The 26,072-nt window shown below is 39.5% G+C and overlaps 2 protein-coding genes across 3 annotated transcripts in view; one reads left to right on the plus strand and one right to left on the minus strand.

The window, feature by feature from the left end:
* Window positions 1–23,511, minus strand: part of LOC139456223 (uncharacterized) — an 83,809-nt gene extending 60,298 nt beyond the window's left edge. For both annotated transcript variants that reach the window (XM_071237810.1, XM_071237807.1), the window contains exons 1-2: window positions 23,347–23,511; window positions 10,658–10,713 (exon numbers count right to left, since the gene is read on the minus strand). In XM_071237810.1, coding sequence (XP_071093911.1) covers window positions 10,658–10,713; window positions 23,347–23,400 — 110 coding nt within the window. In that variant the 5' untranslated portion in view covers window positions 23,401–23,511. The remainder of the gene's footprint in view (window positions 1–10,657; window positions 10,714–23,346) is intronic.
* A 96-nt stretch (window positions 23,512–23,607) lies between these two features.
* The window catches only part of LOC139456224 (EF-hand calcium-binding domain-containing protein 5-like), a 29,387-nt gene continuing 26,922 nt past the window's right edge, over window positions 23,608–26,072 (plus strand). The window contains exons 1-2 of the mRNA XM_071237813.1: window positions 23,608–23,688; window positions 25,007–25,717. Of these exons, the coding sequence (XP_071093914.1) occupies window positions 25,041–25,717 (677 nt within the window). The 5' untranslated portion in view covers window positions 23,608–23,688; window positions 25,007–25,040. The remainder of the gene's footprint in view (window positions 23,689–25,006; window positions 25,718–26,072) is intronic.

Here is a 26,072-nt window from a genome sequence, read left to right on the forward strand (position 1 = left end):
AATAAGCGCCCACAGCGATATTTGCTAATATATTGGCAAGTGAACAATCCCAATTAGCACCCCTTCCGATTTATCAATGTACACAGGACTTATTTATTCGTGTATAATACGCACTCGTGTGCAATATGCATCCTTAATTATGGGCAATTAAATTCTGGAAAAATATATCTGTGGTATATGAACAGTTCAGACTGTCAGCATAAACCACAAAATTTATCTTTCAACTCTGTTGTTATTCACCAAAATAATATTCTAATAAGAGCCCCCTATTTCGAATTTTGAGAGCGCCCTGGGCGCCTATTACGTCGAATACGGTAGTCTCCTTTTACGAGAAGCATGGGTTGCTGAAGACCTATTCTACCCCAGATCTTCATGGGGGACAAGCATAGGTTGCTGAAGACCTATTCTAACCAGGATCTTCACGCTACAATGTATGTTAAAAGCATAAGCAAGAGTATGGTGCTGACAAATCTAGAAAGAAAATCAAATGATTATGGGATTTGAATCTATGATGATAGGTTGATGACACACCCAAGGAAAAAACCAAGACAATTGCATCACTTAAAGACAACTGGGATGAGAATATTTGCGACTACTAGCTTTAAGATGGCTCTTAGCATCAACTTCAGAAGATTTTAATGTTATTATATGGACTATTATTATGGACTTATCTTTTGTATCATTTCAGGCTGTCAGTATAAACCACAAAATTTACCATCTTTCAACTCTGTTTTTGTTTCTCACCAAAATCATGTTATAAAGAGACCCCTATTTCAAAGTTTGAGAGCGCCATATCAAACATAATTTGTTCTCCACAATCAATAATAGACACATATATTCGATAATAGCACAGAGGGAAACAACTTTTTTCAACCCAATCCCCCATTTCAGCATCTCAATAAGACTAACATCTAGTCTCTGAAATGAACATATTTTACAGATAAAAATATCAAATAATAGTTTTAAAAATATAATAAAAAGGAGCCCAGAGACTCTTCATTTTCACTGCAGTTATCTAGACTTGCCAAACATCATAGCCTTGCATGGTCTCTATTGGATATATTTCTTTCAGGGTCTGTATGACAGACTGGGGGATATTAGGTATTGAATTTTGTTCTCAAGTGTGCCAAAGGGCACGAAGGATGTTACATACAGACTACATCCCTATCAAAACACAGGCATGTGCAGGTTGCTTTAAAGTACAGTGACTTGTCATATAACCAGGGCATGTATATATGAGTATCAACAGAGTGGGGTGTAACAAGTGCTCGCTGCAGCCTACACCTTAATGGCTGACCTTGCCCTTCAAAGTGGAGCATGTGATGAATCATGACAACTTAACACTCTTTTGGAAGTGATGTGAACCGACTGACTTGGGCCAACCATTACAGGGTGACAGAGTTATAGGGACATGGATAAGTACTCATGATGGTTCCTCCTGATCATGTGGAAGACCGGCTTTTATCCATGCTCGTTGATTTCATTGTCGTACATGTCAATAACGTTGTATATTTCATGTACTTGTCTCATCACACATGAGCGCCTCCGTGGTCTAATGGAAGGGCGTCTGCACATCATACAAAAAGTCGTTAAAAGATGGTACTTGTTATTTCCCTGCCTGACGTTTGCATTAAGGAGCTGAAACAAGGACTGGTCGCCTAGCAGTCAGTATACTGTTTCTGATTGAGGTATCCTTGTTAAAAACTGGTATCTCAGTGGGCTAGCACTATCAATCAGCATTAGTCTGGATTAGTACCACACATACTTACGTGCATGCACGTCACAATATTAGTATGCTGTGGTTGGAGGCAGTCTGTCATACACAAAATAAACCTGTGTAAATCTATGATGGTATGGCAAGTTTGCTTCAGGATTTGAAGATATTCTCTGGGCTCTTTTCAACACATTAAACAACCAGTTTCTTTCTTACAATATTTTCATTTCAGAAACTCGATTTTGGTCTGGCAATGCATGCTGTCGGGTAGTTTAATGCGTGAATAGGGCCTTGATTACATAAATATCATTCATAAGGTTTGAAAGATTAGTTTGACCTTTTCATATTTGCACACAGAGATACTCAAAATTGACAGGTCAGCTCAAGCAATTTTATGTCACATTGTTGCAAACTTAATGACAAGAGAATAGGTCATCTATTTTCACCTTGGTTACAAAGGACATTGTAAATAAGGATCCCACTTCAGATTTATACAGTATGCACACCGGTTTTAAATATTCAAGTTAGTTCTTGATTAAACAGAAAAAAACAAAATCAGGTAGCAAAATTAACTTGAGAAAAATCGTGTTCAGTTTTCCACATACAAAATACAAACATCAATTTCCACACACACATTCTCTCTCTTTCACAACCAATCCACAAACAAAACAAACTAAATAACTTTGTGTCAGTAGTTTTGGCAATTAAATGCAAACACAGCAGATTTCAACATTAATCTGTCTAGAATAAATATTTATGAGAAAATCTTGTTTTCCATGGGTCCACTGGCTTTCCCTTCCGATAACTAAACTAAAATTAATCTGTATTGTGTCCCAGCAAGTCAAGTGTTGTCAATATTGCTATTGACATTGAATGGGCGAGTCGTCGACGGAAAGTGCTAGCACAAACAGCCCCACATAAAGTTAGCCGCTAACAAATGAGGATAAACAGGCCTCGCTGCATAGATGACATGTGAGCAGGATTGGGCAAGAATACCAGGTCTCACCGTGGCGTACCTGCTCCTAGTCACCTATCAGCCTGTTTCCTTATTGATTGCTGTATCCTAGAAGTACATAGATCTTCTATGTGGCTATTCATGCAATGAATGACACAGATAACAATGAATGACTATCAAGGTACTGTTTGAATAATGTTATCTTGAAGAGCGGAACAGTTTGTTTTTTAAATGGTTTTATTGGGCTTTATCATTGTAGCTGTGTGCCGACAGTTGGCATGGAGCGGTGAAGCATATATTGTATGGCATGAACCGTTATCTCGGAGTTAAATCATGTCGGTTGTTATTTTTTCTTTTGTTTTCCTGTGTCTATTTCTGTGTGTCTATCTGCTGCGTTTTCTGATTATGTTGAACAAGAGCCCACAAGCTTGACAAAGTGCATGCGTTGTAAACTGTAGTTCCCTTACAACTCCTTATCACAAAGTGTTCTATCTATCTCTAGACTGTGCCTACCTCAAGTGTTCTATCTCTAGACTGTGCCCACCTCAAGTGTTCTATCTCTAGACTCTGCCTACCTCAAGTGTTCTATGTCTAGACTGTGTCTACCTCAAGTGTTCTATCTCTAGACTGTGCCTACCTCAAGTGTTCTATCTCTAGACTGTGCCTACCTCAAGTGTTCTATGTCTAGACTGTGCCTACCTCAAGTGTTCTATGTCTAGACTGTGCCTACCTCAAGTGTTCTATCTCTAGACTCTGCCTACCTCAAGTGTTCTATCTCTAGACTCCGCCTACCTCATGTGTTCTATCTCTAGACTCTGCCTGTCTCAAGTGTTCTATGTCTAGACTGTGCCGACATCAAGTGTTTTATCTCTAGACTGTGCCTACATCAAGGTTTCTATCTCTAGACTGTGCCTACCTCAAGTGTTCTATCTCTAGACTGTGCCTACCTCAAGTGTTCTATCTCTAGACTGTGCCTACCTCAAGTGTTCTATGTCTAGACTCTGCCTACCTCAAGTGTTCTATCTCTAGACTGCGCCTACCTCAAGTGTTCTATCTCTAGACTGTGCCTACCTCAAGTGTTCTATCTCTAGACTGTGCCTACCTCAAGTGTTCTATCTCTAGACTCCGCCTACCTCAAGTGTTCTATCTCTAGACTCCGCCTACCTCAAGTGTTCTATCTCTAGACTCTGCCTGTCTCATGTGTTCTACCTCCAAACCATGGCTATCTCCAAACAGCGCTCTCAGCAATATATTAGCTATATGCTGGCAGTCTGTGAATAATGGGATACGGTGACATGCATCAACCAAGTCAGCGAGTCTGACCACCCAATCCCATTAGTCGCCTCGAAGACACGCATAGTCGCAATTTACGACAAGCATCGGTTGCTGAAGATCTAATGTAATCTAACCTAAATTAAAGCTCCTGTGAAGATCCAGGTTAGATTAGATCTTCACAGGAGCTTTAATTTAAAGTAACCTCAACTCAGTTTTAAGAATATGATGCTCCAGATGAAAAGAGAGTTTCACAAAACACCAGGACAAAGGTGAAAATACTATCCTGAATTATTTTTATTTAAAAAAAAACCCAGTATTGTCAACAGAGACTGCTTCTAGTCTGGTGACACAGCCAGTAGTTAGTAGTGCATGAAGCAACGTTGCTGTATGGGACAACATCACATATTGTGCTTACAGCGTACTAATGCATTGCAGTACATTAAGTAACAAGTAGTCTGTAAATGTGTGACTGACAGTGAACTATAGCCTTGCTCCAAGGCTGTTCTGAGTAATAAGTCGTTGATGTATGGTAATTTATCCTTATAATAGGCAAGTCTAGATAAGCAGACTTTCAAAGATGCCATGCTTTTATGGATCAGTTTGTTCCATATTGTTTATATAATCTAGAATTATGATTTAAACTAATAATCATTGCCTTAGAGACTTGTGCAAGTCTAAGTGTACTAAAACAGGCCTGTCTAATATCAGGTAAGGAGAGCTGCAAGTTGTTGAGTCATGTACGTTTCACTCAGCTGATGGCTAGGAGCATGTATGTTTCATCTTAGACTTGCAGAAGTCTCTTATCCAATAATTATAAGTTTCAGTCATAATTTCTAGATTATGTACATAATAAGGACAAGTTGTCCCTATAAGAGACTGGAGTCCACCTGTCTAGACTTGCCTATTTGGAGGATAGGATTACTGCACATCCATGGACTTATCTTTCAGTGCAGCCTTGGAGCAAGGCTAGTTTCATCTCTCTAGTGGTTGGAACAGAAGGATTAGTGTTTGTAATTATGTCTGAATGTGTTACTGTATTGATTGGGTGATCTAACTGATGAGGCGTAGATGCTGGTCTGCCAGTGGCTAGAGTGTAACAGTGTAGACGGGTGTGTGTGGTTATTGCTTAACATTGCTTAACACTGCATCAGCCATCTTGCAGCTATTCATGGCTGCAGAGGGGGCACGGGTGGCCCAGTCGTCTAAGGTGCCGCGATTCACTGTGCAGAGTGGCGTCCCTTGGGCAAGCCAGAAACCTATGATTGTGGGTTCGAATCCCAGTTCACTCCGATTATGTTTCTAGGTTTGTCAGCATCATACCCGTGCTCGTGGGTTTCACCAAAGTGGTAAACGTCTAAAACCTGCATCACTTCGGGCTTTCCTCCCACATTAAGCTGACACGCCTTGATATAACTGGAATACTGTTAAAAGCAGCATTTAACCCAACTCACTCACTCATGGCTGTAGACAAAGTGATTATTCACTGGACGTTGCTGTTCTTTTGTCGGACCATATTTTTCTCATATAACTTTTACGTTTTGATTAGAAAATCCTTGTGGGGTGTGATCCATCTCAACTTTAGACCTGTGAAGATCCGGGTTAGAATAGGTCTTCAGCAACCTTGCTTTCCGTAACAGGCGTCTGTGCTTATTGTTAGAGGCAACTAACGGGTTTGGGTGGTCAGGCTTGCTGACATGGTTGATGCATGTCATCGTATGCATGTGTGGATCGATGATCATGGTGTCAATCACTGGATTGTCTGGTCAACACTAGGTTAATTACAGACCGCCATCATATAGCAGGAATATTGCTGAGTGCGACGTTAAACAACAAACAAACAAAAAAACAAAAAAACACTGATCCATGAAGTATTCTGTGAGGGGTCAGAAGTCATACAAGTGCAGCCAGACAATATTTTCATTTTTTTAAACAAAGGCCAAACAAGCCTGTTCTGACACTGACAGACAAGTAATTTAATTCAAAGCTATCATGCTTACAACTAACATTATTCCGTGGACAATAAGCTAGTCTAAAGTCCAGACTGTGTCGCGCACGTCAGTTAAACATTCTGACGAGGCTGAACCATGAAGCAACTTTGTCTATAGCAAGTGTTAAAAGTCTACATCAAATGTTACTTGCAGCATCATGACATATATAGTTTAACTGTTCAAATGAGTCAGTATATGCTTCATACTTGGTGGCTTCTAGCAGGTCATGGAGTGCTAGGCTTCTCAATGGTTGACATGGGAGGCACTAGGACAAACCTATCATATGACATAATGCATGATAGAGTACCTTTTGTGCTGTGAGGTCATACCTAAAAAAACATCAGGAAAATCTCTAACGATGAGCGAACTTCTATTTTAGAACAGAATCTCAACAAAGGAGTTCATGAAGTTCATCATTTTCTCCATCACATTCATATCTTTACTCATCCTTGGGGTGAGCTGAAATGGGGTTAAATGTCACCTTCAAGATTATTGCAGTTATTTGAATGCACATGTATAAGTCTGTCTCACAATCCCTGGACCAAAAAACTGTCCCTTCAACTCCCTTCCGGCCAGCCCTTACTGTAATGCTATAGCCCTAAATGAAGCAAGTCTAGATTTTCCACAACCTCCCATCTTTCTGGGGCTCCTTTTCAATTTAAATGGAGTCGTTTCTCGATTCAGCAACTATTAAAGAATAAGTCTAGCACATCTGTGTAGCTGCTTGTGCTAGTCCAGACTAATGCTTCATAGTACTAGCCTATTGAGATACCATGCCACAGTTCAACAGGGATACCCCACTCAGACACGGTGTGAAGTCGACCAGTCCTTGTTTTATCCCCTCAATGCCAAGCGCCAGGCAGGGTAACAACAAGTATCATGTTTAAACATCTTTCGGTATGACAAGGTCCGGATTGAACCACCGACCTTCCTCTTCCCAGGGAGACATTCTATCCACTAGACCATGGAAGAAGACTCATCTTCCTGAGTCAAGGGAGTGACCTGACTGTAAAAGTCCAGTTTCCACCCTTGCAGAACTGGGCTGGATTGAAGGAGTTACATAATGGCTGGATTAAAGAGTCTATGCATAGTCCAATCAAAAATGACATAAAAAACTAGACATCCGATTGGTATACAACATGGGTTCCAAAGTGCAGATTTCGGTCGACTGCAGGATTTGCAAAGCATGTGTACCATCAACTGGGCGTCGACAGATATTTCGCAAATCGTTTTGCAAACGTTTTTAATCAAGGTGCTCAAGTGCTTATATGCAAATTGGGGGGTAAGACCTGTTTTATTACAATATAGATCTTGACTATCAATCAGATCATCAATGCAAGTGATATGAGAAATGGAATCTGATTGGTCAATAGGAAGGACATGGAAGGGACATAACTCCTCATAGCCACTTGTGGCGCTATGATCGAGCCTGGAAATTCCAGACTAGTTCAGCAAGGGTGGAAACTGGACTTTTATAGTCAGTTAACCTCCTTGCCTCTGGAAGATGTAAAGACTCCATATTTTAGCTTCAAAAAATTTCACATAAAATAAATAAGTGATTTGTTGGTGGAAAACCATGATGTCATGGGTATAACATGTTATTCTGGTAAAGTTTATTTCGATAACTCACCAACAATCTCAAACAAATAAGAAAACGGAACACAAACATAAATTGTAAAAATAACCAACCTCGGAATTCCTCAAATACCTTTTCATAATGGGATGACATACATACATATATCTACACAGCACATCAGTAAGACTGAAACTATATATCTCCCACTAACCAGCGATATGGTTAAAGATACATGCACTCTCATCACTTGACCCCCACATGTGACATTTGACCCCACGAGCATCACATGACCGGCCCATGTGACGTGACGGATTAATTCCCCTGGTATGTTAATAGCATGGCTGCGTTGAAATGGTGGCGATATTGCATATTTTGATGTTGTATATTGCTGTCGAGAGCTGTAATGATTTACAGGGATCAATTACAGCAATAGATTACAGTCATTAAGTTCATGAAGCATGGCGTTTCATCTGTGAGAAAATATTGATCCATTCAAAAACATTATGTTACTCTAAAGACACTGTAAGGACTCTAAACCTATTGGGGTTTCAGATGGGTTCATTTTCCAGGACATTGACTCATTGTCATCTTGGTAACCAAGAATGTCCTATACAGAGTATTTTTTAAGATTTCGGTTTGGTAATGAAATAGAAGAATGTCCCATAAAATTATGAAAATGTCCACATACCATTGTTTAGAAAAAATCACAGCCTATTAATCATTAATGTGAACGATTCAAGAGTAAGGCCCCTTATTTTTTAGTTGGTTTATGACTATGAGACCAACCGACAAAAATAAGCTGAAATTACAAAAAATGACTTTTGACAAATTTGATAAAAATCTTCATAAAACCTGATCGGTGTCAAAGCTCCACACATTCACAAATTCCTCATGTGACACAAAGTAACACAGTTTTTCAGAACGACAAGTGGTGTTTTGAGTTCCGAGGTAAATATCGCATGCTTGCAATTCATTCCCTGCCTGCATCCCTAAAGAATGATCGATAAAATAACTTGAGAATGTTTCAACAGGACAACCAATCAGAGACCTTGTATCTATATAACTGAGTAATACGTATTGAAACTCTCATTGGTCAGTATAGTCTTGCTGTAGAATGCTTCATGTCACCGTGTTCTCGATGATATTTTATGGATGTAAATAATTCGTGAAAAAAATGACAAAAACATTAATTTGGGGAAAGGAGAAGCATAATAGTGCAATTTTCGGGGCAAATTCGTAACAATTACGTCAATATCACAATGTTACATGTATATCTCTGTACATCAGCTGTAGATGCTATTCCTTACATCAAACTAGTGGCTAGATATTTTGAGAAAACTCAGGGTGTTGCAGTTCAGGGAATATTTTCAACTGGCTATACAGAAGCTGATTCTTCAACTGAAATGTGTGTTGACGATTGCTATGCACAACCTGAGCGATGATATGAGTGATGGAATGAGTGATGGAATGAGTGATGGAATGAGTGATGGAATGAGTGATGGAATGATTGATGGAATGAGCGATGGAATGAGTGATGGGATGAGTGATGGAATGAGTGATGGAATGAGCGATGATATGAGTGATGGAATGAGTGATGGGATGAGTGATGGGATGAGTGATGGAATGAGCGATGGGATGAGGGATGGGATGAGTGATGGAATGAGCGATGGAATGAGCGATGGGATGAGCGATGGGATGAGCGATGGAATGAGTGATGGGATGAGACATGGAATGAGCGGTGGAATGAGTGATGGAATGAGCGATGGAATGAGCGATGGAATGAGTGATGGAATGAGCGATGGAATGAGTGATGGGATGAGCGATGGAATAAGCGATGGAATGAGCGATGGGATGAGTGATGGAATGAGTGATGGGATGAGCGATGGAATGAGCGATGGGATGAGCGATGGAATGAGTGATGGAATGAGCAATGGGATGAGTGATGGGATGAGTGATGGAATGAGTGATGGGATGAGCGATGGAATGAGTGATGGAATGAGTGATGGAATGAGTGATGGGATGAGTGATGAAATGAGCGATGGGATGAGCGATGGAATGAGTGATGGAATGAGCAATGGGATGAGTGATGAAATGAGTGATGGAATGAGTGATGGAATGAGTGATGGAATGAGTGATGGGATGAGTGATGAAATGAGTGATGGAATGAGTGATGGAATGAGCGATGGAATGAGCAATGGGATGAGTGATGGAATGAGTGATGGAATGAGCGATGGAATGAGCGATGGAATGAGCGATGGGATGAGCGATGGAATGAGTGATGGAATGAGTGATGGTTGTGTGGGGATTATGATATGACTGATATGTGAATGACAACGAGAATCCATGTGATGCATAAATGCAGAAATGATAGAAAAAAAAGAAAAGAACATTTACATGAAAAATATTTTGAGTATCTGAAAAAAACAGCTGCATGTAAATATAGAAAAGTACATATAGAAGAAACACAGAGAGACAACAGACGTATAATATATTTGACTGACATTGACTACCATGATTGCAAGTAATAATTGTAAGCATGGTATACGGAAACACTTTGAAAACGCATAGTGGATATGACTCTTGTTTGTTTGTTGTTGTTTACGCCACACTCAGCAATATTCAAGCTGTATTACGGCGGTATGTAAATAATCGAGTCTTGACCTTACAATCCAGTGATTGACATCATGAGCATCGATTCACGTGATTGGGATACAATGACATGTATCAACCAAGTCAGCGAGCCTGACCACCCGATCCCGTCAGTCGCCTCTTACGACAAGCATGGTTACTGAAGAACTATTCTGACCCGAATGGGTTTTGACTCTTGATAGTAACTAGTGACTGGAAGGTTATGTCCAGGTATGACAACATGAATGAGGATTCAAACTCAGACACCATTATTGCAATGTTGCATGCCTTAGATCTCACTACCACATGCCAATTTCTTTGTTTTCTTTTAGTTCGCTTAAAATTATTTCCCAAATTCCACACTGCGTTTTCGTAGTGTGTCAGGACAGCATCTTTGTTTCATGACATCACAGAGATTCATGAGACTTCTTCAGTAGATGTCTTTGCCATGTTAACACGGACACAACAGGAAAACTGACACAGACGACAAGATGAAACTACAGATAAAGTGTAAATATTACCTCCTATTCCGGAGAGGCGATCGCCCACTTCCTCCTTCCTCACCGTCAGGGGTTTCCTGAAACAAGAGCCAAACACAATGGGTTGAACAATCAATTTCCAATTTCCAAGACAGCCATGCCCTTTTAGAGCAGTATGCATTCATAGACACGACTACTGGTCTGCTTGTCTGAGACAAGTGAAAATCTGAACGGACTTTTTGTTTTCTTAAAAGTCTTGTTATTTTACAAAAAACACTAGTTCAAGATGAGCTGTGGACTAGCTGGATGTGGCCAATTGCACCAACATTGTGGCAATCTTAGTATCAAGAACAAAATTATTTCACACCTTTGTCTGCTCTGGGAGAAATTATTCATCATAGAGTTATCTCCCTTTGACTGGCTGTGTTTGGTATAATTTCAAGTCCTCCTAATGAACTGATTTAAGCACATTCTCACAAGACAGTAGTATTGCAATAGTGAATAGCCCTCAACAGTCATCCTGATCATATATCCTGAACATCAACACAAAGAAGGGGGAGAGGGGTTGCAACATATACACAACAACAGATGTCTGTCATATTCAAAAGGGGTAGAATAGGTCTTCAGCAACCCATGCTTGCCATAAAAAGTGACTATGCTTGTCGTGGTCAGGCTCGCTGACTTGGTTGATGCATGTCATCGATCCCAATTGCGTGGATCGATGCTCATGATATCAATCACTGGATTGTCTTGTCCAGACTCGATTATTTACAGACCGCCGTCTGTAGCTGGAACATTGCTGAGTGTGGCGTTAAACAATAAACCAACCAACCAACCATATTCAAAAGGACCTTCTCAAAATATTTGACATTGTTTTCCAAACATAGAGCAGTTTATCATACAAAACCACACTAAGCTTTTTAATATTTTAGCAGTTATGTTGTCTTGTTGTCTGACCTCCCTCAAATTTCAAACATGTGTCTGTACCTTCTGCAGCCTTCCTTAAGACCCACCCATAACTCTCTCCGCTCTTTAAGTCTGTCTCCTAGGCTCAAGAGAATAAAAAAAAAATCCAACTCAAGTCTAGCATTGTTTGGGGCTCCATTTGGATTTTACATTTTTTGTAGACATATATATATATTTTTAAATACATGAAAAAAGATATCTTTATTTCTGGGTCTAAATGTTACCATAACCCCTCATTCACCCCTACCACCACCTCATTCACTCACTCATCCACTTTTCACTATCCCTTCCCTCACTCATCCATTACCCCCCACCCAACACATAAAAAACACACAAAAAACAACCCCAAAATCACACCAAAAAACAAACCCACTCACCCACCCACCCCTTCACTCACTTACCCATTACCCCCTCACTTACACCACCTCACCCACCCACCATCACCATCCCAGCCCCAGCTCAGCCATCCACCACCCTTTCACTCACTCACCCACTACCCCCTCACTTACACTGGCCCCCCTTCACTCATTGCCTTCTTACTTACCAACCACAACACACCCTCACCCCCCCCTCACCCACTACACCCTCACTCACTCATTCAGGCGCCCTCACCCACACCCCTCATCATCAAGGACCTGGGAAAATATCAAGTTACTGCCACAGCTCTGTCAATCTGGACAGGATTTACTTTCACACTCCTTGCTTTTCATGGGAATTTGTCAGTTAGCATCACCAAATAATGAAAAATCTTGTCTATTTTACACTCATATTTTTTTTGTTCACACAAGGCTCTTAAGTGGCCTTGCCCTTGAACGTTGCCTGTCACCTGTGAGAACCTGGTGGACAAGACTGCGGTGTAGGGGCTGCTGGGAAGACAGCGGAAGACAGCTGCTACTGATGACGATAATGATGATAACAAAGTTCCTTTCCTAATTTTATCAAAATCTTAACTTTTGAAACAAATTGTTTTCCTTCCATCTAGTTTATCTCTAAAGGGTTGCTTTGACTGCCTCGTGCTCTCATTTTCCTTTGACCAAAATGTGTTAAAGATTGGCATGATTGAGTTAACTGTGTTTGTTTGTTTGTTTAACACTGCACTCAGCAATATTCCAGCTATATGATGGCGGTCAGTATATAATCAAGTCTGGACCAGACAATCCAGGTGAGGTGAGGTGAAATTGGGTTTAACGTCGCGTCTAAGATAATTGCACTTATATAGCGACGTGCATGTACTTGTGTGGGTTTGTGTGGCTGCTTGTACTAGTCCGGACTGATGCCGATTTATAGTGCTAGCCCACTGAGATACCATGCCGCAGTTTAACATGAATACCCCACTCAGACACAGTATACTGATTCCGAGCCTACCAGTCCTTGTTTTAGCCCCTTAATGTCGAGCGCCAGACAGGGTAACAACAAGTACCATCTTTTAACATCTTTTGGTATGATACGTCCAGGGATCGAACCCCGGACCTTCCGCTCTCCGGGCGGACGCTCTACCACTAGACCCAGGTAGGCGGTCCCAGACAATCCAGTGATTGACATCATGAGAATTGGTCCATGCAATTGGGATACGATTGACATGCATCAACCAAGTCAGTGAGCATGCACCCGATCCCTTTATTCGCCTTTTATGGCAAGCATAGTCGTCTTTTACGGCAAACATGGGTTGCTAAAGACCTATTCTCAACTGTAAAAAGTGAGATCCTATTCAACAAAATTAAGGTTTTTTTTGGGGTGGGTGGGGGGTGGGGTGTGCGACCCATATTCAGCACAATTTTATTTATTTCAGCATCATGTTCAGGGAACAATGACCGCGGGCCCCTGACAATCTGAAGCACCGCTTAACACGTTTCTTCTCTTGTCTGTCCCTAATGTCTATCATGACTATAGTAATATACAATCACCACCTTTTTACTCATTGACAATGCAAATCCCATTATTTGCTCATCAGCGTCATCATATGATCTATTCTCCCCGAGACAGCTTGTATTACCAAATGAACACAATACCCTTACACACCTGAATCACACACACCCCACTGCAGTCCAACCACTGCTGAATCGCCCTGACATTGACTGGCGGACACATTTCACCAGCCCAGCATCTCCCAGGTCTTGTCCCCCCCCCCCCCCCCCCCCCCCCGGGATTACCAGCGTGGTGTTAAGTTATTACCCACAGGAAAATGAGAGGAATGTGACCTTTGCTGCAGCCTATTCCTCCGGAATTAAGGAGACGTTTTAAGTTACTGTTGACAGGTAGAATATACGACAACAACCCAAATCATTCGTCACACATCTTCACACTCAGGCCTCAAAGTTGCGACTAAAACGGTCGTCAATCCGACCCAAATTTTAGTTTGTCTACTGTCTAAAATTCAGAGGTAGCCAAATGACTACCTTGAAAAATATCCTGTGGCGACTATATTCTATTGCCACACATCTGTAGACACAAAATAAAATAACAGCTGATCATGGAAAACACTTCTGCTAATATTATTATAATTGTACTCGTAAATAATCCCTCTTAAATTCGACAATGAACTGAAATACATAAATATTAATATAATCTAGTCCTATAGTCCTTGCCAAACTGCCCAATGGGAAAGGTATCATAAGGGCTAGTAGAAATTTGTCCTTTTTAAGGGTTTTGCTATATGTTATCATTATAAGGACTAGTGGCTGAAAACTGTTAGTTTCTAACCCTGATTAGTACTTTATTTTAGTTGACAATGCTCAATGGATAAGCAAGGATATGCCTATATAATCCAGTAACATAAATTGTGTCATTGTTCGAGTCACGAGTAACAAAAATCAAGTACAGTTTGCACTTATATACAATTCGAAGACGAGTGCTTTAACTTGTATATATTAAAATAGTTATCTGATAAAAGATAATTTCAAATGCTTTTGGCTACCTAAGATATTGGCTTGACTTCTTGATTTTAACACTGGCTACCAGGAAAGAAATACTACTTTGACAAGTTTGAGGCCTGACCATGCTTGCTTAAATAAACTTAATGATGATTGAAAACAACAGTCTCTGACTTTTGCCACTGGTACAAAGCCCGGGGTCAGTAAAATTCTGTTTGTTGTAATTTGTTTGTTTGTTTGTTGTTTAACGCCGCACTTAGCAATATTCCTTCTATATGACGGTGGTCTGTAAATAATCGAGCATGATCCACGCAATTGAGATACGACTACATGCATCAACAAAGTCAGCGAGCCTGACCTACCGATCCCGTTAGTCGCCTTTTACGACAAGCATACGGCAGGCATGGGTTGCTGAAGACCTATTCTACCCCGGATCTTCACGGGTCTGTTCGGTGTAGTAAGCTTAGAAATATTAGTCCATACAATAACATATAAATTGATTGAAATTATGCTGTAAGACAAGTTAGGGCTACTTGAAAATACCACAAACATAAAGTCTTGGGCCGAAATATCTCACAGGATTTACCTGGGTCTATCTTTTTTCAGTTTTGTTTGTTTTGTTTGTTTGTTGTTTAACGCCGCACTCAGCAATATTCCAGCTATATGACGGCGGTCTGTAAAATAATCGAGTCTGGACCAGACAATCCAGTGACTGATGTCATGAGCATGATCCACGCAATTGAGATACGATGACATGCATCAACCAAGTTAGCGAGCCTGACCTACCGATCCCGTTAGTCGCCTTTTACGACAAGTATGGGTTGCTGAAGACCTATTCTAACCCAGAATCATCTTTTTTTTCTTTCTTATTTTTTCAGATCCAAGGGATCAGGGTAATACATTTGGGGGATCCAAGGCAATGAACATGGGGATGTGGCCGGTTTCACTTCATTTGGAGATAATTAGCTATTTGCTCATGTCATGTCACTGTACATGCTTAGCAGCCTTGAGCCTAATATAGATTTGGTTTCCATGTTGGATTAAACTCAATAAACAAATGACGCCCTTATCTTTGAATAGACCTTACCAGATAGAAATGTCAGTCAATTTGACTTGTCACTTATGTAAACTTTGCCAACAAGATGAAAGTATGCATGATTTTGAAAAACGCAACATACCAGTATTTTCCAAACATAATCATTAAATTGGGGTAAACCAATACCAGTGTTCCAGTTTACCAGTAATTACCGTTTTTTTTTTACCAGTAACATTATACGAGGACCGGTAATTCTTATGCCTGCCAATCCCTGTGGATCGGCAAAAAGTACCTGATAAATCTTCGCTGTTGATATTGAATAAAGTATATTTTACGAACGAAGCCAGCTTGTCTGTTATCAGCAGGGTTTCCCCGTTGTCTATTTTTAGCGCAAGGAAATAACATTACGCTTTGCTTCAAGGTTAAATATATATTTGTAGCGACTCAAACAAAGGTGAATGTCATTTCAAACCATGTGCTCCGAGATTATGTAATATGGCGCAATCAAAACAGACGAAGCTTTTAAGTTTTTTCGGTGGCAACCCTGAGAATCCCCGCAAATTACAAATGATGAATTAGAAAAGTCATCCATTGATGGTACTGATTGTGACGGCGGGATTTAAAAGGCTAAAACTGCTACAAAAGATAAAACGATAAAAATCAGGAACTTTCACGATGACTGGCTGAATGAATTTAGATGGTTACGCCACGAGCCCGAAACAGACGATGTTTTGTCGTATATGTGAGGCCTCAGGGAAGCTGAATGGGTTCACCAAGGGATGCATTAACATGCAAAAGTCGGCTTTAAAAGAGCACAGAGACAGTCACCATGACGCTGTTTTTATTATGTCAAATAAAAAAGTCATGGCTGGCCGAATGTCTGTAGCTAAAGGAAAACATACGAAAATCTAACTGTGTTGATGAGAACTGTGCTATATATGGCAAAAGAGAATATTGCCGCAGACAAATTTTCAAGAAAAGAAATGGTTGTTCGTCATTATCAGGGTTTTATACACCCATGGGGACAGAATGGAAGAAATGGAAAGCGCAATTACTGAATCGACCATAGAACATTTGAAAAAAACACCTTTCAGACAGCAAATATATCGGTTTGATTATTGACAAAACTGTCAACATTCTGTTGGAAAAAAACTGATCATTTTGCTTGTATGGCAAATGGCGGCAAAGCAGAGACAATATTTCTGGGAAACAATACCGTTCATGGGGAAACGGCAGAAATAATAACGGCAAAGATCAGGAGGAAAGGGTTATGCCAGTGAACAAAATAATTGGTTTGGGATCAGACGGGGCGAGCGTCACGACCAGCATCAGGAGTGGTGTTGGTGTGAGACTTAAAACAAGTGATTGTCTGCGCTTAGTGCACGTACACTGCATTGCACATCGTGTTGCCCTGGCGTCGCAGGATGCAGCTAAACTATCAAAGTGCGTATCAGATTACCGTACAACAATCAATGACGTGTATAAACTGTACCAGTATTTGACACGGTATGACAGATTTAAAGAACTTTCTAAAGTTTTGGACGACAAAGAATTCTCCAGTGTCAAATAGCCCTGAATCGTAAAGTGGTTGTCCCTGATTTGAGCTGTTACTTCTACAAGATTGAATTGGTCAGCTTTAGTCATTGAAACTGAGGAAGAGGCAGTCCAGGGTAACAACACAGTGGCGGTGAATCCCGCAAAAAAATTGAAAACGTTTTCATTTGTTGTGACAATGTACATACTGTCTGATGTTCTGCCATTCATGTCACCGTCTTTGAAATGAACAACTTGAACCAAGCTATGGTACAGGTGGAGTCAACCATTGGATACCTACAAGCTTTATTGAATGAGACTGGAAAACATGAAAAACATTTGAATGGTGGTGAATTTGTGGTGTCAAGTTGACGTACGCAGATCCAAAATCTGTCATTGCCTTTCAAGCCAAACAAATGGGTTTTATTCAAGATTTCATTCATTCATTACGCAATCTTTTTCCTGCTGAAAGTCTTCGTGTCTTGCGGTCACTGGACATTGTTCTGAATCCCTTTGGACACCAGAAAGCATATTCATATCGCTGGAATATTGCTAACAACAAACAAAACCAAAGAGCGATGATAGCATGATAAAAATGTCCTATTGCCATTGTTCCAAGAAAAAATCACTGTACAGTGGATACCATCAAAACATAACATAGAAAAATACCATGATACATACCAGCAGAGTAAAATACCACACAATATCAGTTTAGTCCTGAAAGTCACAGAAATACCACACAATATCAGTTCACTCCTGAAAGTCACAGAAATACCACACAATATCAGTTCAGTCCTGAAAGTCACAGAAGTACCACACAATATCAGTTCACTCCTGAAAGTCACAGAAATACCACACAATATCAGTTCAGTCCTGAAAGTCACAGAAATACCACACAATATCAGTTCAGTCCTGAAAGTCACAGAAATACCACACAATATCAGTTCAGTCCTGAAAGTCACAGAAATACCACACAATATCAGTTCAGTCCTGAAAGTCACGGAAATACCACACAATATCAGTTCAGTCCTGAAAGTCACAGAAATACCACACAATATCAGTTCAGTCCTGAAAGTCACGGAAATACCACAATATCAGTTCAGTCCTGAAAGTCACAGAAATACCACACAATATCAGTTCAGTCCTGAAAGTCACAGAAATACCACACAATATCTGTTCACTCCTGAAAGTCACAGAAATACCACACAATATCAGTTTAGTCCTGAAAGTCACAGAAATACCACACAATATCAGTTCAGTCCTGAAAGTCACAGAAATACCACACAATATCAGTTCAGTCCTGAAAGTCACAGAAATACCACACAATATCAGTTCAGTCCTGAAAGTCACAGAAATACCACACAATATCAGTTCAGTCCTGAAAGTCACAGAAATACCACACAATATCAGTTCAGTCCTGAAAGTCACAGAAATACCACACAATATCAGTTCAGCCCTGAAAGTCACAGAAATACCACACAATATCAGTTCAGTCCTGAAAGTCCCAGAAATACCACACAATATCAGTTCAGTCCTGAAGGTCCCAGAAATACCACACTCTGTATCCAGTAATGTACAATAACAAGGCCCACACCTTATTGCACAACGCCTGCCATAAACTGCTATATACACACGTCAATATACAACAGCTGATGCAATGTAAGTGTATGAGTGATTGGCTAATTGCCTCCAACAGTCAGTGCCAATAAGCAATCAGCAGGAGTACTGGAAACTGTTTGTTCCTCTTGCCCTGTGATTTGTTTATCGCTGCAGGGTTGCCAAGTACTGAATCGACCCTGAACAAGTGAATTACTGAGTTTGGTTTAACGCCAATTTGAATAATACTTCAGTTACATAATGTTGATGAGTGAATTCGGTTTAACACGGTTTTGAACAATTTCAGTTATATCAATGCATGTAAGCTTAATGTGGGAGGAAAGCCCCAAGTGATGCAGGTCTTAGACGTTTACCACTTCGGTGAAACCCACGAGCACGGGTTTAGTGCTTACAAACCTAGAAACATAATCGGGGCGAACCGGGATTCGAACCCACAATCATAGCTTTCTGGCGTGACCAAGGGATGCAACTCTGCACAGCGAATCGCCACCCGTGCCCCCCTACATCCTATGAACATAAACCATTTTCCTAAGATCATCCTTGGTGATAGCATGGATGGTTCGTGTGAAGACCTTAATTATGTTCTCATCATTAAATAAAGATATGCCATAAATAATCAGTAAGCAACTTACATCTATCAGGAAGGGTTTGTCGCATGACTCATTACAACACACATTCAGCTTAAGCCCCACACAGTAATGTGCTACTTAATGGAAATGGAATTGGTCAACTGTGATCAGTGGGTGGTCTCCCTTGTATCACAGTTACCGTTCTCATACATAAATCATGACAATCAAGGTATGGGGTGGGGCAAGTCTCATCATCCAGTCACAAGTCTGAACGTCTAACAGCTTTAGCATTTGGCACACAAGCATCATTAACCATGTGGGCATGTTAAAGAAACATTTACCGTATTGGAAGTAATAAGCGCCGAGGGCACTCTCAAAAATTAGATATACGGGCTCTCATTAGCATAAAATTTTGGTGTAAAATAACCAAGTTGAAAGATCGCAATTCCTTCGTTTATGCTTACAGCCTGAAATGATACAAAAGAAAAGTCTATGCGTATATTTTTCCAGAATTTAATTGCCCTTAATTAAGGGTGCATATTACACAGAGTGTGTGTTATACACGAAGAAATAAGTCTAGTGTACATCAATTGGAGGAAGGGTGCTAATTGGGATTGTTCACTAATATATTAGCAAATATCTCCGTGGGAGCTTATTAGAGTGGCACGCTTCTTACGTCTAATACGGTACTTGCCCAAATGAACATATATTTGCATTTCATTCATTGCTTCGCCAGTAGTAGACTAAAACTTATTATTTGGAAATATATAATTTTGATAGAAACAAGCAGCTACATTTAAATTGATAAGGAGCCTCTATGAGATTGAGACCTGTGGAAAATCTAGACTCGCTTCATTTTGGGTCATAGCATTACAGTAAGGGATGGGCAGATAGGAAAATGATATAGTTCAGGGACTGTGACATACTTCTTCAGTATACCATATATGACCGCGGATAAGCCGACCCCGTAGATAAGCCGAGTTGTTAACTTGACCATTGAAATAAGAAAGAAAATGATATGACCCGCAGATAAGCCGAACCAGGAAGTGAAAGGCAAAAAACACTGCGAAGTCGGACTGCAAGACATGTGCCATTACTCGCAGATATTCAAAAATATAAGATGAAAAAGTCATTATTATTTCTAATAAAGATTTAACAAACCAGTCATCCACTTTCATATTGTGAGAAGGTGTTTCTCTTGTTTTTCTTTATCTCATAATGATCGTTATATGTTGCCATCAACAACGAAGGACCATTTTGTGAATCGGTGTATATAGAATTATGAACCCGTGAGAAAATATATCAGCTAGCGCGAAGACTCGCACTTTTAATTCAGCATCGTAAGCAAGGTGTTTTCGTTTCAAACTCATGATGAGAATGTCAGTCAGTAGAAATATACCAACTTTTATACCCCACTTTATACCAGAAATAATTAGGTCAAACTAGTGTTGATGTTGTAGTATTTGAGTAAGTGAGTATGGTTTTATGCTGCTTGTAGCAATATTCCAGCAATATCCCGGCAGTGGGACACCAGAAACCCATGTGGGGAATCAAACCCTGGTCTTCAGCATGACAAGCGAATGCTTTAACCACTAGACTACCCCACCACCCCCTATAGTATTTGAAAATAGGACCCCCAAAATGTATATGTTAACATTAGACTATGACAAGGACCCCTTGACTTTCAAATTTCAAACACTGCGGTCCATTTTATACAATGGCACCACAGTTACGTTTGTTTACTACAAAAGTACAGTAACTGTAACACAATTAACATAATGCATTTCTTTGTTTGGTTAATGGCAGCAAGCCAAGCATCATCTAGGTTTAAACTAGCATGAGTCATTGTTATGCTTGAATGCTCAAATTGGCATTCAGTCCCTTACATTAGATCAATGACCACTTGATAAACTTGACAGATTTATGACATTTACATCACTAGTAGCATATTTACTACCATGATAAACCTAAACGCAAACTCAGTGGGGTTAACAAAGATAATGAGTTAGGCGGCATGGGTTTAGTCTATTGTTTTGAATAAGTTGATGATTTCAGTTACAGAAACACAGATTATAGCCTGTAAACAAATAATGGTGCTGTATTTGCTTAAACACATATTTTTTTAAACCAATATGCTTATATCACTGTATATTACACATAAGGTAGGCAAAGAAATGTTTCTTGCAAGGTTTAGTACTACATAACGACTTTATTACATACTTTGAATATTGTAGTTACTACAAATCTGCATTTTATAACCTATAATTGTACATATAAGTATTTAAAATGCCTACTGACAATGACCGAGAAGAAGATGTGGAACCAAAATGGCAAGCGGCAATTCTTTCAAGTGAAGACCAAGGTTTACTAAGCTGGTTTGTCAAGTAATTATGAGGAGTACCGTATTCGACGTAATAAGCGCCCCGCTCTAATATGCAACCACTGCGATATTTGCTAATATATTGGCTAGTGAACAATCCCAATTAGCACCCCTTTCGATTGATCAATGTACACAAGACTTATTTATTCGTAATTCTTTTGTATCATTTCAGGCTGTCAGCATAAACTACAAAATATGCAACCTTTCAACTCTTTAGCCCCCTATTTCTATTTTAGAGAGTGCCCAGGGTGCTTCTTACGTCGAATATGGTAATTGAGTGTTTTTACATATTGGTAGGTTTGGCGTGTTGATTGAATGTTTTGTTATTGATTGTTAGTGATTGATTGTTTGTACAAGTAGGTATAACACAATCCATTTGTTAGCAGGTTGATTGAAAATTTTAGTATCATAATATATATATATATATATATATATATATATATATATATATATATATATATATATATATATGTCAATTAACAATAAGATTTATTATTCTATTTGTGTATTAAAATTAACAATGCAAATCGGCAATTTAATGCTTAAAATTAACAAGACCGATCCATTAAAGCCAGACCATGAAAGGTTGCGGAAAATGGTTTATCTTTCTCCCCTTACGACTGTTGTCAGTAACATCTCTGCAGCTCATCCTAACACACTGCCACTCAGAACGCCAGCCTAGCACTGGTTACTGGTAGGAGAGTTGTGGTTTAATGAGAGTTGTATAGAGATTAAGATCATCAACTAAAAATATTCTTGCATCTTATTTGTTCCCAAATAGTCAGTACAGAACACAACATATAGACATAATCAATATAAATGAACTTTATGGGAAAAGTACATATTTGGTTTGAAAAGTAACAACGTTAAATATATAAATTTACACCGCATTAAACATGCCATTAAGAATATATATAACTTTGACTTTTGAAGTTGTAATTCATTTACATATTCATCAAACTTTCTTCTGCATGGAAGCAAAAACACAGAACATGACCAGTAATTGACACTGATAAGGAGTGACTGTCCTGGAGTTGACAGCACTATCAACGAGGGGCATCCTGACTCAGAATAAAATAGATAACATCACCTAGATACAGATATTGGAAAGTTAGACCATTGTCAGCCTTAACATGTCAAAATTGGAATTTTCTTTCTTCTCATTGTTCATGTTCACCATAATAAATAACAAACATAATCAATATAAACATTGATTAGGAATAAATATTAATCAATTTGTATCGATACAGTACCGACAGTTCAACATATTTTTTTGTGGAAGAGGGGCAAATATCCCCCCTCTAGCTACACCGCCTTTGGCCAAACAATTTGTACATTATTTACAGATCAATATTTTGTTGGAGAAACTGAACAAGTTTAGATACAAGGTTTTCATAGCAGAGAGCAATTCATAAAATTAACAAAGGTACTGTGATTCAAAATGTTGAATCTGGTATCTACCATCACTATTATGTTCTATTCAATACCTTGAGTTCGATGTGTATTAATCAGAATGACTGTCGATCTATTTGATAAGCTGCCCTCTGTTTACAAACATTGCGGCTTTGCTAAATAAAACAAAGTGGCAGATTTACTTTTGGAGACATGCATGTCATCACCAGGGCGGTTAACAGTAATTATTTACCACGTGTTTACTGACAAGCAAACAAAAACAATCTAGCCGAAGGTGTGAAAGTTTGACAATGCACTGAATGAATCTGGATGACAGTTCTCCCATACAGATCGCAAATGGAACTTACCGAATCTGGATCGGTGCTAGGGCTCGGAGATCGTTGAACTGTCACCAAAGCCATTGGTGGCTTTATTCAATTAAATACGACAGTTCAAAAGTATTTGTGTCTTCCACATTTGTTTAAGAAATGTGACACAACAGTATTCGTACCAAGTCACACTCCTTTCGAGTAAGGAAGTAATTCCGCGCAGACTCTGACCCCACTTCCGCAAGTGCTTTCCGGTTCCATTTCCACACATGCGTAGAAGACTACTTCCTCTTAGCAACGTGTTGACAACAAACATGGCGGTCGGTGCTCTGTGTCAGTGGCTCACAAATGGATAGCGGGCGAAATGTGTACATAATACTTGTAAGTATATGCAGTGATGCTGCGATGAAAGGGGTTTTGTATGGCTTTTGGCTTTTAAGTTTTGAATGCTACTGAGCTGATCAATAAGTAAAGACAAACTAAAATGCAAACTTTTTGAGTGTTGTCAATGTCAACAACATAATTTAGAAAACAGGATCATTTAGTCCAGAAATACATCTATTTAGACTGTAAACGGTTGGAGACGAAATTCACATAACAATATTGCCCTTGTCGCTGCAAGGCTGATACTAATCTATTCACTGGACATTGCTGTTCTTTTGTATTTTTCTCATATGTGTTTCATATTTTATGTTTTGATTATAAAATCCTTGTGGGGTATGGTCCATCTCAACTTTCAATATGGTAGTGTTCTCCATCTATTGCAGAAGTCAATGTTAGACGTGACACAATGTTTCAATATTTCTATATAGGGTCAACTGCAGTATTTGGGTCCCCACTTCGGGTGTTTCCGTACAGATGCTGCCAAGGGCAGCTGCGCTTATAAATAAGCGCACACGGGCTAGCATGCCGAAATCCATTTGGAGGCATTTTTGTGCAAAAAAGGACCCCAAAAATGAGCAGGACGTGAAAAGTATGGTCTACACCTCTGCCCCAAAGGGGGCCGAGATATTTACGATAAAATGTAAAGCTGTATTCTTGTGGTGTCAACTTCGTGTTGTTTGTGGACTGAACATATATGATGAAAGACGTCACGTGTCTGATCATGTGACGTTCCTTATATGGATTTGTTACTATGAAAGCCACTACGCTCGTAGTACATTGCACGGCCTTCTAATACGCATACGTTATATGCACCCTTAATTATGGGCAATTAAATTCTGGAAAATATATCCATTGTGTATAATACGCACCAACTTTTATTTTGTATCATTTCAGGCTGTCCGCATAAACATCAAAATTTACAATCTTTCAACTCTGTTTTGTTTTCTCACCAAAATTATATTCTCATAAGAGAGCCCTATTTCTAATTTTGAGAGTGCCCTGGGCGCTTATTACGTCGAATACGGTACATGTGGGTAAGTGAGTAAGTTAACAACAACTGATGAAAGATTCCTGATGCATACATTTCTCAGACTTGTTAAATACACTAAAAATTGGTAAAAAAATATTTGAAATTAAATAAAAAACACCGCTCTGAACAAAAGGACATGAAGTGCGAAATATTTTCTGCCCTGGCAAAACAAGAACTGTTTTTGTTTAGGGGAAACTTTTAAAGTAAGCTTGCTGATCTTATTTGTGATGTTACTTATGAAGATTCCAGTGACATTTTTTCAAAAGTAGTTTATTTTTATTCCAGATATAACACAACATAAGAGTTTGCCTCTGTCAAGATGGCTGAAGTAGCGTGTAGTCCCGCTCCAGTAGGGAGTGTTGGGAGTGCAGGAAGTGCAGGAAGAGTGACCCTGTCTGAGCCAAGGACACCTTCATCTGGGTCAAGGGCAGAGGTCAGGGTATCATCAGGTCAGTTATCCAAGAGAAGTTCTGCAGGATCAGTCAGAGTTATAAGTGCCGGAAGTGCAAGGAAAACACCATCCACTCCAGATTATATGAAACCTATTGTCCGCAGTGCTGTTAGAAGATGGAAACGACTACACGAACAAAGTATGATGAAACGTTTGGTGGGGATAAGAAACGAGAAAAAAGAACATTTACAAGCAGCCAAAGAAGATGCCAGAAAATTGGCAAGGAAAATACCAACAGAACTTTTGGCCAAAGAATGGCTCCAAAACAACGAGGCCACAGTAGAAGTGAGAGCTTATTTAGTTGACAAGGTTTTTCCGACTTTGATTCTGGGCGTAGAGAAGTTACTGTGTGAGGCAGATAAGCGAGGGTTGTCAGAGGTGGCATTAATGGATCCCAATTTCAACCCTCTGAACTTCCTAGCTCAGTACCTGTTGAGGAACAATCCAAAGTACAGCAACTTCGCAGAGGCCTCGCCGTATGTCCGTGGTTTGCGTGAAGTGGCAGAGGAATTACGTAAACAGCTGTTCCACTTGGAAGATAACAGGTAAAGTTCAATATAAGGACCCGATAACTTACAAATAAATTACATCTTTTTTTTATTACTTGCACTATGGATTTCTTTTTCAAAACATATGGTTGATGGTTGATGGTTGATATGAAAGTTGAAATAAGAACAGGTCTCCTTTAAAAGTATTTTGGTAAGGAGAAAAGAAAAAAACTAATGAAAGAAGAAATGTTTTTTGAATATCAAGTTCATGGTTACAACCCTTAATACTATTGTCCTCCTTTTTACTCTTTTTCTGTACTAAGATCACAAACAATATTTAATAAAGCTTCATATTTTAATGTCTATGTGTATCCATTGAAGGACTCTTTTGGGATGGAATTTGTATTAAAGC

The sequence above is a fragment of the Haliotis cracherodii genome, unplaced genomic scaffold, assembly GCF_022045235.1.
Source record: "Haliotis cracherodii isolate W230 unplaced genomic scaffold, xgHalCrac1.p SCAF_11, whole genome shotgun sequence".
In the NCBI taxonomy this organism is placed as follows: Eukaryota; Metazoa; Mollusca; class Gastropoda; order Lepetellida; family Haliotidae; genus Haliotis; species Haliotis cracherodii.